This window comes from Natrix helvetica (assembly GCF_964273705.1).
Source record: "Natrix helvetica genome assembly, chromosome: 1".
NCBI classification, from domain to species: domain Eukaryota; kingdom Metazoa; phylum Chordata; class Lepidosauria; order Squamata; family Natricidae; genus Natrix; species Natrix helvetica.
The window spans coordinates 151,699,513-151,714,822 of NC_138548.1; the positions used below are offsets into that span (position 1 = coordinate 151,699,513).

General features: G+C 35.9%; 1 protein-coding gene across 28 annotated transcripts in view; it reads right to left on the reverse strand.

The window, feature by feature from the left end:
- NEB (nebulin) overlaps nt 1-15,310 on the reverse strand; it is a 222,684-nt gene that overhangs the window by 144,003 nt on the left and 63,371 nt on the right. For all 28 annotated transcript variants that reach the window (XM_081969965.1, XM_081969961.1, XM_081969959.1 and 25 more), the window contains exons 52-66: nt 14,253-14,459; nt 13,779-13,883; nt 13,364-13,471; nt 12,715-13,026; nt 11,674-11,880; nt 10,350-10,454; nt 10,094-10,201; nt 8,277-8,588; nt 7,674-7,880; nt 7,388-7,492; nt 5,489-5,596; nt 4,605-4,916; nt 2,087-2,293; nt 1,426-1,530; nt 414-521 (exon numbers count right to left, since the gene is read on the reverse strand). In XM_081969965.1, the coding sequence (XP_081826091.1) occupies nt 414-521; nt 1,426-1,530; nt 2,087-2,293; nt 4,605-4,916; nt 5,489-5,596; nt 7,388-7,492; nt 7,674-7,880; nt 8,277-8,588; nt 10,094-10,201; nt 10,350-10,454; nt 11,674-11,880; nt 12,715-13,026; nt 13,364-13,471; nt 13,779-13,883; nt 14,253-14,459 (2,616 nt within the window). The remainder of the gene's footprint in view (nt 1-413; nt 522-1,425; nt 1,531-2,086; nt 2,294-4,604; nt 4,917-5,488; nt 5,597-7,387; nt 7,493-7,673; nt 7,881-8,276; nt 8,589-10,093; nt 10,202-10,349; nt 10,455-11,673; nt 11,881-12,714; nt 13,027-13,363; nt 13,472-13,778; nt 13,884-14,252; nt 14,460-15,310) is intronic.

The following is a 15,310-nucleotide window of genomic DNA, read 5'->3' on the forward strand; positions in this document are numbered from 1 at the left end:
CTCAAAAAAATTTAGTGCAAAGTTTTATCAAAGTTGAATTTGATGTATATCAATATAACTATAAAGACTACATATCAGTCCCCTTCTCCCTGAAAACAAGGTTCATCTACCCCTGTCTTGAAATTAAATATAAAGATGTTTGGTTAAGACCCCAGGGCACATTAATAAAGTCTGTGTTTCTGTGACATAATGGAAAATCTAGCTCAAGGACCCACATGAGAGAAATACAGGTTTCTTACTTAGTGGGCAGGACTAATATGCCTGATTTAATTTTTAACCAGTTTGCAGATGTCTGTATATAATTATGGATTGTTGAGCTTACATATATGTCATGTGGAAATTAATAAACCCTGACATCAAAAAGAGTCGTAGCCTAAGGTATGACATCAGAGAGAATTTACAAGATAACTTACATCACTAGCAATGTCTCTCGATGCTTTAGCTGCTTTCACTGATATGGCTTCAGTAGTGAGATCATAACCCTTCTTCAACATTTCTTCCCATCCAAGTTTGTACAGTTTCTAGCATGAAAAAGTAGCATAGATTAAAGAGAAGGAAAGCAATTTGAATAAATTAAACATTCACAATTCACTCCTACAATTGAAACACACCCCATATACGCTCCAGGTTTCCTCATGGAAATGTGCAAATCCCCAAGAATCCTGCTATAGTAATACCTTAGCTTTCCTCAAATATTGTCTGTTATTTGAAGAACATACTTCAAATGTTTTTTTTTAATTTGAACAAAGTAATATGACTTTCTTTAGATTTGTCTAGTCCAGAATTCTGTTATCACAGTAGCTGTGAAAGCCTTGCTAATGTTTAATAATATGAGCATAATTCTTAGTTTTTTTCTCTTTCATATGTGTGTGCCCCCCAAGAAATCTTTTGATTTCCTTCAAATTTCATTTCAAACAAATGCCACAAATTGAAATCAACTTCCTAGTAATGAAAAGGGAGAGAGATTACTGAAGAGATTTCTGAGGAATAAGAGTAGTTTATGACAATGCCATGAAGGAATCAATGCATAACATATGGCAAACGCGTTAAATATTCAGAACTGTTAAAATCAGTTAAAAAGTATAAATTTGGCTCTAGAAACTTTCAGATTTATCTAGTTGTAGGTCAATCAGTTTAGATTTATAATAGTGAGGTTATACATTCAGTATTTTTATATATTCTTCATGCTCCCTAATGGACTAGGCCCAGCTCATACAGAATCAGAGGACTTTATAGACATGATATTCTTATTCTTCCTTGGAAGAAAATTGAATGAAATAAAAGTTGAATTTCCACAAATAGTCTCAGAGTTTCAAGAAACAGCAATGCCAAAAATGAACATACAAAGGAATCATTCCAATTGGGAGAATATTATCAATATGATGAAGAATAGTTACTTAAACACATGCTTTAATATTTTCTTACCTGGCTGTAATTAAATTTATTTGCTTTAGCCAGCATAATGTCTGGTGTATCTGGCATGACATGAATCGTTGTCTTATCTTTTTCCCATGCATTTATGTATGCACGCTACGAGAAGAAAACAATAAAGATCAATAAATGCATCCATAGGCAATAATGTTGGCATATGGACAGCTGTATTAATATGCATATTCTGAGTTTGATTTTAATATAAAATAGAAAGTGTGTGCAGGTACTCTGCAAAGGAAATATATGTATATGTCCTAGATGACATATATTTAATAATGTGCTTGGGATGACCTTCTGGCCATAAATTAGCTTTTTTCTCTATACAACAGCTTACGAATTTCATCTGCATAAACCCTTTTAGGGACATACAAGACCCCTTTAAGTAAGTGAGAATGACAACATTAATTCCAAAATATTGCATACTGCTAACAGTAGCACTAAAGATGCCAGTAAACTGAGAAATCAGCTAACAAATAATTATGTCCTATAAAATAAAAATCTGCTGGGAATTGTTCAGTGGTTTTTACAAAACCTCTACCACTCATAACATACATTTACAATCTGTTGAGACTCTTTTGCTTAAGTAATGCCAACCAGAAGGGTAAGGTGGGGTGTGGCATATGCCATTATTTGCACTCAGAATGGAAACAGTCACCTTATTCATAACATCAGCATTGTGCTTGGCAAGTTCCATATCCATTGAATCAGTCAGCTTCTTAAATGGGAAAACACTTGGGTGCTGGCGATATTTGATGTCACTAGCAATCTCAGTGGCTTTCTTTGACTTCTCAATATCCAATGACCCAGCAGGGCTCCAACCAAGACCTTTATACCACTCATTATAATCTTGCTTATATTCATGCTGTAGGCAGAGAATAAAACACATCTGCAGTTGCACAGCTCTTAACTATAATAATATAACACCTCCCTATGGATATATCAAAAAGAAGCAATGAGGACACAATGAATTACAATTTCAGTCACTCTTGAGTAAGAGATAATCCTCTTGGTTTTTTTTTTTTGTTGTTGTTGTTGTTTTGCTTTATTATTTAATTAATAAGCATTTCAAAATTGAAAAAAAGCTTGGTTTATTATTTAATTAAAAAAACAAGTATTTTCTTTCTAAAGTACTGAACACCAGTGTCTCTCGTAAGATTTTTTAAGAATACTCCAGTAATAATTTTAACTCTATAAATTAGCAGATTTTAATTTGTATTCTCAATTGTATCATGCCATTGAGAAAGCATTTAATACATTTGTACATGGTATAGATGTTCCCAAAAGTACATTTATTTAAGCTGCAACTTCATCTTTCTAAGTTATATTGTATCTATGAAACCAGGAAACACATCTAGTCCAGATAATTATTCCACTGAGTGGTATAAGACATGTATCGAATAATTTGTCTCAATATCATTGCAGATTATCCTGATCAGTGCACACTTGAGGACCTTATGGTAGCACAATTAATGTTGCTAGTTTTAGGGCACAATCTGTTTAACATGTACATATTTTAATATTGCATTTTATATTTCAAACTTTATGTCAGACAGTATACTTTATTTCAATTGGTATGCTTCTGACACAGATAAACAAACATTGCCAATCTATACAATAATGCCTTTTAAAATACTTTCCCTCCCTTCTCTGTAAGTTATATAACTATGATTTTGAATAACTCTGTGAGTTATATAACTATGATTTTTGAAGGGTCCATAGATTGGTGACTATCCTGCTGATTGTGCAGTCCTGCTGTTAAATTTATTTGTTCTATTTTAATGCAAAACTACTGCCATGGACCCATGGACCCTGGTACATAGAATGCAGTTGGAATTCAATCATCCATCTTGCATAATATCATTTTATACACAGTTGACAAAGTATATTATTAGATTACTGACATTCAAAAAAACCTAAAATCTGCAGCAGTAGTCTCACTGGATTTTTAACTATTAACTAATTTATGCAAAGACTCTCTAGAGTAGTGTCAAACAGGGTTGGGTTTGACCTCGGGGGCCAGGGAGGCTGTGCCCAGGGTGAGCATGGCCAGCTTGATGTCATTCGTGTTGAGGGCATCTGTGGTGGCTCAAGCACTCTGCCAGCAAAAACAGACTCACGAACTCCGTTTTCAGCCGCAATGGCTTCCTGCTGCCCTCTGCCAGTGAAAATGGAGCTTGGGAGTCTGTGTGCACCCCCCAAGTTCCATTTTCACTGGCAGAAGCACTGCAGGCCAGTCCTTTGCTGTTTCCAGGGCAGCCCCATGGGCCAGATCTAAGCACTCCACAAGGCTGATTAGTCCTGCGGGCCTTGAGTTTAACATCCCTGCTCTGGAAAAAGCTGTAATACTGGGAAAAGTGTAAGGAAAGGAAGGAAGAGGATGACCAGCAACAAGGTAGATGGGCCTAGTGGCAATGCTGCAACATTGGAAAACCTGAAAGAACAGGTTAGGAGTAGATTATCATGGAGAAAATCTATGTGATTACTAGGGGTCAAAAATGACTTGATGGCACATAGTCAATTAATCAAATGGGAAAATTTGTAAAATGTGTTGGCTAATTATAGATTTCCTCCTTTTTTATGGGATCACATAGTGTGGATTATGCAGTTACAAACTGTGGATCAATACGTGGTACACTGCTCTTTTTTGCTAAGGATATTACAGATGAAATGATCTCTTCAGCTAGCAAGACATCTTGCCGAACTTAACAAGAATGTCCTTTGTCTTACTTTGTTTTCCATTTAATATTGGTACAGTACTGCTATTAAAAATGGAACACATTTTTCAGTTGAGTGGAGTTGAACCCAAAGTGTTACAATGTGTTGATGATATCTTACGTCTTCTCTATAATTATGCATTTTAATACTAAAATGTATTTGGTAATTTATCAAGTTATTCATTTAGTAATAAAAATATAGTATGTGGGGAAAAAGTATAATTCTGATCCTTATTCGCTTAAGAAATTTCTAACCTATGACAATTCTAGCTGAATATTGCAAATAATCTGTTTATTTATAAATATTAAATCCATTTATTGTAAACTATTGTTTACTAAAGCATTTTTATTAATTTTTCACATTTTTGAACTGCCCATTTCCCCCAAAGATAAAGAAACATATAAAAAGGATCTTTCAACTAATAGTAAAAAAAAAAAAGAGAGATTGCAAGATCTTACATCACTTTGAACCCGATTCATGTTTCTGGCCAGTTCTACATTTATGGCATCCGGCAGAAGGATATATTTATGGAGGAACCTTTTGTAATTGATATTGGTAATATTGCCTTGTGCTTCTTTGGCAGCCACAATGCTGACGGTATCAGCAGGCGTGTTGTATCTCGTTTTGCTGCTTTCATAGGCTTTCTTGTACTCGAGATCTGACTGCATCTTGGCCACTTGCATGTAATGAACAAGCTTGGGGTCATCTTGGAGGCTGCGGAAGCCAACCAGCTTACCCTTGTCCTGTTCATAACCTAATTTATATTTGTACTGCAGAGAAAACAAAAAGTGAAATGTAAGCTCAAGAAGGTCAATACTGAATTGTAACTTTATCATATATTAATAAAATGAAGTGAATATAGGCAGTTTGGACCAGTTCACCTGAACCAGTAGTAAAGATGTCAACTGTTCACCCAAACTGGTAGTAAAAATGCTACTGGTTCAGGCGAAACGGTTTTTCTGATGATCAGCTGTGTTGTGTGATTTACTGTATATCTAAATTGCATGGCACAGCGGATTCCTCCCCCCCCTTGCTGTTTGCTTACCTTTGCAGGCGAGCTAAGTAGCAGGCTCCGCCCACCCACCCGGACATCATTTTGACACTCTGAGCATGCACAGAAGGTCCTGCGCATGCGCAGAGGTGGTCCATGCGAAGCACGATCACATTGCTACTGAACTGGTAGCAAAGATAAGTGGATTTCACCCTTGAATGTAGATACAGATTGAAAGATCATTAAATATGGTAAAATTGGTTCCAAAGGTGCCTTTTTGTTCACAGGGGCCTTCTGTAATATTTCTTCAGCAGGAGAGAAAAAAACCAACAACATCGACTGTAAACTTACATCACTGGCAATCTCCCGAGAAGCTTTAGCAGCTTTAATAGAGATTGCATCACTTCTGAGATCACAGCCTTTCTGCTTAGCTTCTTCCAGAGAATGTTTATATATTTTCTATGTGGAAAAAGAAAGGAAACTATTTTTTAAAAAATACTCAATACAGAGGCAGAAAATTAATGCTTTATAGGGTATGATTATTTCTGAGTATCCTGAACAAATTAGGAAGATCCAGAAGAAAAAGTAGATTTGATTTAATAGAATTAATACCCAAGCACATTTAAATTAATGTTCAGTTCAGCAGTTAAAATCTCACCAGCTCAAGGTTGAGCCATCCTTCCGAGGTGGATAAAATACCTGGCAGATATATTTTAGGATAAAACCTCCTGGCAGATATATTTTAACTGGGTAATTTTAATTGGGTATTTTTAGGATTGTTGAAATATTGTTTTTATCTACTTTACTTTGTACAGTGTCTTATTGCCTCCGTTTCTATGTTTCTATGTTTGTATTTTGCATTTTATGTGTTTTATTTGACTGTACACCGCCCCGAGTCCCTTTGGGGAGAGGGGGCGGTATAAAAATTGAAATAAAAGTAAAGTAAAGTAAATGAGGAGCCAGATTGTTGGGGGCAATATGCTGACTCTGTAAACTGCTTGGAGAGGGCTGTAAAAGCACTGTGAAACGGTATATAAGTCTAAGTGGTGTTGCTAATGTAGTGCAGGGGTGTCAAACTGGAGGCCTGCAGGCGGGATGCATCATATGCAGGCCACACCTACCTCAGCTCCGTGAATGGGAAAAACATCCCAAAATGTCACGTGACAGCAACGTCACACAGTGAGTTTGACACCCATGATGTAGTGATTCTGCCAGTTAAAAGTTTTGATTCTTTGTTCTGAGAGTCATCCTGAATCTTTCAAAAAGCACAAGAGGTAGACCTTAAAGTCAATTCTGATAATTTATATGTTGATCAATGCCAGGTTGCAAACCTACACTAGGGCCCATTTTACAAACAAGGCACACCATCTGCAATCAGTGCCATGTCCCAGATCCATATGATGCTGTTGACTTGGTTAATTAAGATACGTAGCTATTCTTAGCATCCAAAAGAGCAATGGCAGCTTTACAGCAATTCTACTGGAACTCTACAGAGAGGCAGTTTTACATTGAAACTTAGTCTGCTTAAAGGATCCTGAGATTTTTCTCTTCCTTCCTGTACTTGAGATGCTAAAATATCTGATCACAATTCCCCCTCCGTTTCCCAGGTATTCCAGTGGGGCAGGAATGCCATTTCCTTCAACAATCACACCACCAATAGATGGTCTAGAAGGTCTCTCTTTTTTTGCTCCCTTTGTGCAAAGACAGCTAAGGAAGAGTCTGAGTAAATCAGAATAGGATGCAAAACTATTGCCAAGGATCCCCAGGGCACTATGGTGTCTGGGTAGAAAAAGACCTATTTTAATTACACATATCCAGCAAAGCAACATTTCAGTAAATGAACACTAGCTTTGGAAAGCTTTCACGAGCGTTTTTAATACAGTGCCAAGATAATTCTCAAGTTTCTATTCAAATTCTGGTGAATAATGATTTCAATTTTTCTTCTTTAAGTTGTATTTTTCCCCTCTTTCTTTATTGACTTGGTGTGATGGTGTTCTTGATTTTGTGTTATAATTTGAGAATAATTATTTAGAAAGGTTAGGTGTGCAATAGTTACACAATCAAATAATTCTGCTACTTAGAGTTTTCAATGAATAATACTGCAGGATTTGATTCAAAGGCTAGCTGTTCTGCTAAGTAATGTGTCTACTTTATCTTGTTTGACAAATAATGTAATGTAGTTTTGCTGATTCACTAATACTAGCACTTATCAAAATATCCCTTTTGAGGTTAATCAACCTGCAAACTTACATCACTGATGTTATACGCATTGACTTTTGCCAAAAGAATCTCAGGAATATCTGACGTGATATGAGTCTTTGTCTTTTCTGCTTCCCAGTCCTTTTTGTAAAGGTGCTAAAATAGAATGAAGGGAACATGTATCATTGAAAAATAACTTTGAAATAAACCTAAACACAGCTAAAAGAAACCACACCATAATAAAACAAATACCATAATTAAATTTAATTTTATATTAATTCTTTGATGATTGAAAAATATAAGTAAGCAAGTAGATAAATAAATATCCTTGGCTTACATCATCCATTATTTTTGCATTACTTGTTGCCAGAACCATTGGCATAGAATCCATTAGAATAGAATATTTCAGTTTGTCTGGATGTTGTCTGTATTTCTTCTCACTGACAATATCCATGGCTTTCCTATTCTTTTCAGCTTCTAGAGATCCTAGCGGTATCCATCCAATCCCTTTCATGAATTCATCATAGTCTGCTTTGTACTGATTCTGGAAAACAAAATTAAAGGAAAGTTTATATAAAATGCTTGGAAAACAACTTTCTATATTTAAAAAAAAGATAGATCTTTTGAGCATAGTTTAGTGTGCGGCCTGGATTATAAATGACATTAAAAATGACCAAAAAGCAAGCATTTTTTTGACACACAAATGAAAAATAAACATATCAATGTCATAGCATTGATATCATCGTTTTATCCTGTGATTTTGCATGCTATCTCCATTACAGTTTTATAATTAGTTATTAGTTTAATACACCAAATTTAAACAACAATTCTGATATATCTTCCTCGTATTCTCTCCCAATTGCAAAGTAAGACAGAGTTTAAAGACTTCACTTCTCTAACTTTGTCATTCGAACAGTTATCAAAAAAAAAATATCCTTACATCACTCTGGATCTGCATCATATTTTTGGCCAATTCAAGGTTCATAGAATCAGGCAAAGCGCTGTAAGTGTGGATAATATTCCGGTAGTTGATATCAGTGGCCACTTCCTGCGCCTTCTTGGCTGCCACGACACTGAACATGTCGACAGGAGTGTGGAACCGAGTCTTTGATTTTTCATAGTCCTTCTTGTATTCACGCTCTGATTGCATCTTGGCAACGTCCATATAGTGCACAAGCTTGGGGTCATCTTTTACATTACGGAAGCCGATCTGCTTTCCTTTCGATTGTTCAAAGGCCAATTTGTATTTGTACTATAAGACATATAGAATAACAAAACAACACACAGACATACACACATATACATATATGAAAGGATATTTAGTTATTTTATTCATTGACAGTGACTGATAAAGAATTTGATATATGTTACTATATAGAGTATATAAAATGTTAATATATGTAACATTTCCCATCACCCAAAACTTCTGATTTTTCAATTACAATTCAGCAGGAATTGCTTGGGCTTTTCTAAATATTTCTGGATCTGTAAAAATACCAGAATGTTACAGGCACAGAAATATTTGCTTTTTTTTTTCAACCGGCAAAGCTAAAAGCAAACACCCAATCAGAATTTGCTCTTCTTGGTAATAGATGAACACAGATAGACAAACAGTGCTTGCCTGCATCCCACCCACCCCAGTTTTGCACAACAAACCATTGTCCTGTGTAAATAGAGTAAAAGATGAAAGTTTTATAAGCTTGTGATGGTGATTAATAATCACACAACTTATACAGCGACTCCTTTATCCACTCTCAACATCCAGCCACCACACCTGGATGACTGCATACCTGGTGGACACCCAAATTAAATATAAGCAAATCTCCATTGCCATCTGGAAATCACCTAAGTCACCATAAGTTTGGTGTAATATAGCACTCATTAACCATTTAATAGAATTAAATGCCTTTCAGCCCTTTCAAATCAATAATATTGATTAAGCTACAATCTAACTCATGGGTTAAATTATAGCCTAATATTTGGGGGGAGGGGTGGAGTAAATGCTATCTTTATTCACGAGCAAGACAGAAGTTTGTACCAATTATCTTTCAATATTTCCCTCTGGTAAATTCCCTGGAGATCATAAAAGGCTTGTTGACAAGGACAGAGTTAATGAAGCAATCAACCAAGAACTGTACTGGGATATAATTGTTTACTGGCAAGTATAGAAAGACACTTCCCTGGTCTAGAGAGGGGGGGAGAAGGAGAGAGGGAGCGAGAGAGAGGGAGGGAGGGAGGGAGGGAGGGAGAGACATGATAGATGATAAATAAAATATACTAAATATATTCCTTCAGGAGCATGTTTGAGAAAGTAACAAGATATCCACAAAACCTATGAAGCCCTTAAAAAAATTAGGAAACAAATTCCATAGATTTGCCAGAACAAATTCTTGCTTCAGGCAACATAAATAATTCAGACAAATATGGTTGTATACATCAGGGGTGAAATTCAGCAGGTTCTGACAGGCTCTGGAAAACCGGTAGCGGAAATTCAGAGAACCAGCAAATACCACCTCTGACTGGCCCCCAGAGTGGAGATTTTGCAATAGCCTTCCCCCAGGAGTGAGAAGGGAATGGGAATTTTGCAGTATCCTTCCCCTGCCACGCCCACCATGCCACGCCCACAGAACCGGTAGTAAAACAAAATTGAATTTCACTACTGGTGTACATGTAGAGAGCCAGGGAGCAAATGAAATGGTCAGACTAAGAAACAAAATACATTTTCCAATAATAAGGCAATATAAAAATTAAACTTACATCACTTGCAATATCCCTGGAAGCCTTAGCTGCTTTTATGGACAGAGCATCTGATCGTAGATCATACCCTTTCTTCTTCTCCTCTTCCCAGCCAGACCTATATATTTTCTGTTCCATAAAGAGGAAGGAAACACAGGCAAATGTTTAGAATGTTTTTTTCCCCAAGGAAATGATGGATGATACTTTCAGAATTAAGCCAAAAATATGGCCCATATTAATGTACTGATATGTAAGTCCAGTCCTATTCTTAGCTTACATCACTCATGGTGATTTGGTTGGCTCTGGACAGGAGTATTTCTGGTGTATCAGGCATTACGTGGATGTCAGTCTTTTCTTTGTTCCATTTTTCTATATACAGCCTCTGCAGTTAAAATAAAAAGTTTAAACAAATCACATTGTTGCATGTGGCCAGTTTATTTGCTTGCACGTTCTGTGCCACTAAGAAACCCCCTCTCACAAGGCAAAATAAAACTAAATCTCTAACGATAAAATGTTTTATCATTGCTTTTCCTTTCTAAACTAGAAATATGCAATATTTTCTTTTAAAAAATATTAAATATTAATTAAATGCTTAATTTCTTGATTTCACATAGGGGCTATACCAACTCAAAATAACAGAATATAAATATTAGATTTTTTTTAAATAACTCAACTCTAACCCTTTGTTGAATTTCTAAATAAATGGAATATGGACACTACTGCTCTAGCAGATTGTGTCTCTGTCATATTACCACTTACTATAACAAATAATCATGTCCTTTTCTCCTTTATGGTCATTTTAATATATCTATTTTAGTAATTTACCTACTGTATCTTAGAGGACCCAGTTTTGTACAATTAATATGACAAGAATTAAGATCCCCCACCCCCTCTTTCAATTTACCTTTTATCCAATTTATTCATTGCCAAGCTGCTAGAGGCAGGTCTGAGCTCAAAAGAAAACCCAGGACATGAGAACAAGTAATATTAGAAAGAAGTCATATCCAAAACAATTTTGGCACTACAGTAAATCAAGATACAGCCCTATTTATAGAGAACTTTCTCAGCGTAACTAATTGATTATGCGGGCTCTTCTTTCAAGAAGCTTGGCTTGTTTTCCATCTTGGTTTTTTTTTTTTTTGCAATGGTTCTTAAAAAGTATATACTGATTCTTGTTTTGTGCACATAGCCCATTTATCCCTGATTTGGATCAAAACTCTTTTAATCCAGTTTACCCTCATCCAGAACTTTCAAGAAAATTAAAACGCAAAGGCCATAATCATTCTCCATGCAGGTAACGTCTAATTTAATTTGATATTTAGTCCTCTTGAACAATTACCAGAGATAGAGCTCATTACCGCACCTTATGAGAGCAAGTTGATGAATATGCACTGTGTGAAGAATTACTTTCTTTTAATTATTATCTAATTATTCATTCAATAAGCCATGACCAAAACCAATGACCCATTGAAGCAGAAGAACTTCCAATAAATTTAGTAAGAATGAAGCACATTTTTACTGGGTCATTTGGCTATCGTCTTTGAACCCTAAATCTGTCCCTGAAAAATGTGATGTTCCTAGGAGATTTTGTTTTTCCTTACCTTATCCATGGTATGGGCATTTTGTTTAGCCAACACCTGTTCCATGGCATCCATGTCAATGGTATACTTCAGTTTGTCTGGGTGCTGACGATATTTCTTTTCGTTGAGAATCTGAGTGGCATTCTTTGCATTTTCCGCCTCCAGAGATTGAATTGGCACCCAGCCTAATCCCTTCAGCCAGCTATTAAAGTCAGTTTTGTAAAGATTCTGGGGGTGGAAGAGTAGGAAGAGAAATAACTGGATATGAATCAAATTGTCTTATTTTAGTGTTCATAACATCCCAAAATAATTGTACTTGTAGCATGGACTGAAGAGCAAACTTCATGCTTTGTTCCATCAAAATGTGCACCAAAATGGTAGCTTTTGACCAAAACCACAGAGAAAATCTTCTCTCCAGTTCAAGGAGAACATTGCAAATGGATATATTCATTATTCTGAAAGCGAAGTCTATTGCCACTGTTTATGACTTCTGAAACTTATTTCTAATATTTATTCATGAACGTATTAAAACATGTATAAATATTAAAACACCCATCAGTGGCAGTCTTTTCATCATTTTTTAAATTGATCTTTTGATAGTTTTTCCAAATGTAGGATTTCTTCCTCTCTGTAGATGAAAAGATCGAAGGATGATATACTGAGATGCCGAAGAAACAACTGGCGATAGTTCTTTCCACTTTTACTGGTAGGACAGTTTTCATCAGAGTTCCATTCCAGTGGAAGTTCAATGAAGTGGGATCCAACTATCTAAGTCTAAGTCTACATAAGGGAACTGCCAATGAGAATGTGATGTATTTCACATTCTTCCAGTATTAAACGTAATTTATTAAAATCTGTTTGTGCCACAGTTAATTTTGGCCATCTGGAAAACTTTAAACTTCCAGTAAATAGGCTGGAATCTTTCTGGAAATAAACACATTCTTATGTCAAGTTAATCAACTGTATCTAAACTGAATTAATTATATTTTTAAAAACCTGTCCTCTCCAACTAATTAATTAGCCTCCATAATCTTAGGCACAATAGTGTTAATAATTACGTACATCACTCTGAATCTGCATCCTGTTTCTTGACAATTCCATACTCATGGCATCAGGAAGAAGAGTGTAATTGTGCAGACGTTGTTTGTAGTTTGTGTCAGTCACAACTTCTTGGGCTTTCTTAGCAGCCACTACACTGAACAGGTCTAGAGGCAAATTATATCTAGTTTTGCCGCTTTCATAGCCTTTCTTGTATTCACGTTCTGATTGTAGTTTTGCCACTTTCATATAATGGACCAATTTAGGATCATCTTGCAGGCTAAGGAAGCCAATTTGTTTTCCTTTTCTTTTCTCATAGGATTCCTTGTATTTGAACTGAGGAAAATCAAAACAAAGAGGTTTAAGTCATTGCAAAATGAATAGCATCAAGTTAACTTAAACTACCCTGTGACAGAGAGTATCTCAACGCTGGGTATTTATTCCTACCCTTGCTTTGATTATTTTCTGGCAATCATCTTTTTCCTATTGTTCTTCGTCTTGTTGGTGTTGTTAAAAATGTCACAATTGCATTCAGTTATTATACTCCAAACTAGAAAACTACATTCTCTCTTGTTTTTTGTTTTTCATGTGCTTCCCCAAGACCTTTTCTTCCAAACCCTGATGTTTAAATTTTTTGAAAGCCCCTTAAAAGATTTTATTAGGATTAACTTACATCACTGGCAATGTTACGTGAAGTTTTCGCAGCCACAATAGGAATAGCATCTGCTTTCAGGTCATAGCCTTCAGCAAGCCGCCTCTTCCAGTCTGCTTTGTAGGAATTCTTAAAGAGAAGAAATCACTTTTCTTAAAGCTTCTGGTTTAAGTTCTAGCAGTGAAGATCCATGAATATTCTTATATTAACATGAAAGGTTGTTTTTTTAATTGAGAGTTACAACAAGAATTAAGATAATTTACATCCATTCTAATGAACAAAACCCTCCCTAGTCTTTTTCCTACAAGTGACTTAAAAAAATGAAATGGAAAATCCAAGAATAAAATGAATCACTAATTTTTGGTTTTCTAAAGATGAAGGTCTTACATCAGTTTATGTGTTCACTTAGGCAACAAAGAAATTGCCAAGTACTTACATCACTTATATTGTAGGCATTGACTTTGGCTTGAATAAATGCAGGTACATCTGGATCCAAATGATACTTGTGCTTCACTTTCTCACCTTCTATTTTATAGTTTATCTGAAAGAAAGAAAGAAAACAATTTATACAGCAGATGCAAGTTTTAATTTAAAGTGATGTTGCCCAAACTAGTATCTTCCAGGTATATTTAGACCATAACTCCCCAAATTCATAAAGGATTAAAAAGCCTCCTTTAGAATGGAAACTTGTACCCAGAGCACATAGGATAACAAATCCAATTTAGGCCTGTATAGCTGCGGGTTTGCAAAATGCTTGAAAATTTCATGGAAGAGCCTCTGCAGGAATTTCTTAGATAAAGCACAAAACTTTGAACCAGCCCAAGACTGCTTATAAATATTTTAGAATTTCACAGCACTTTTAAGACAGTAACTTAAAAGAAGGAAATGATGTCCTTAGGGTTGAACTTACATCACTCAGCTGTTTGGTATTCTGTTGAGCCAAAACCATCGGCATAGAATCCATCAAACTTGTAAACTTGAGTTTGTCTGGGTGCTGGCGATATTTAGATTCACATATTGCCTCGCCAGCTTTTCTTACTTTTTCCATATCCAGGGAGCCCAAGGGACTCCAACCCACGCCTCTTAACCAGTTGTTGTAGTCATCTTTGTAAGCAATCTGAGGAAACCAAAAAGAGACTCAAAACTCTGGAAGCATGGGTTTCAAAGGGTTAAGTACATAAAGTAGTTCCCAAGATAAGCATTGGCACCCCAACTGGATGCATTTACATTGTCTAAGTCAGTGGTTCCCAATGTGGGGTCCATGCCCCACAGGGGGGCAATTTGATTTGTAATGGGGGGCAATTTGAACCTTGTTTAAACAAAGTTAATGGCCTTTTAGGCTTCCTCCACGTGAGTAGAATTCAGTTTTTGAGTAAAGTAAGAATTATGGGGGGGTGGGCATCAGGATTTTAGAGATGCTTAGGTGGGGCATGGCCAAAAAAAAGGTTGGGAACCACTGGTCTAACTTAAATGTTTCAATGTCCTTATTGTAATATAAGGTCTACATAGGTAGGCAAAGTGAGAGGCAAAATCCTGCACTTTCTGGCTATCTGATAATAGTATTTCCATAACTTTCTTCCAAGATGGACTTCTTTTGTTTTTTGTCACTCTGCATAAATACTAGCTATACACATAATCATAAAACAATATTTATTTCTTTTAGACTGAGACAAAAGCTCTTGGGGAAATGAATATTGTTTTTCAGCCAACGTTAGCATCCGATTTAGCATTCCATTTATCTGCAAGTTTGGAAAGCAAATCTATTGAGCATTAAAATAGTGAAATGGAATTGGGTATACACATTCAAGCAAAATCCATCACAATCAGACAGGAACAAAGCATCCGTTTTGAAAGAGAAATGAGAACACAAAGTGAAATCCATGCAATCATTTCTTGGGTAATGCTCAAGGCAACAATTTATCTTTATATATGAATTCCAACTCACACCCCAAAATGGGGTTTCAGGTG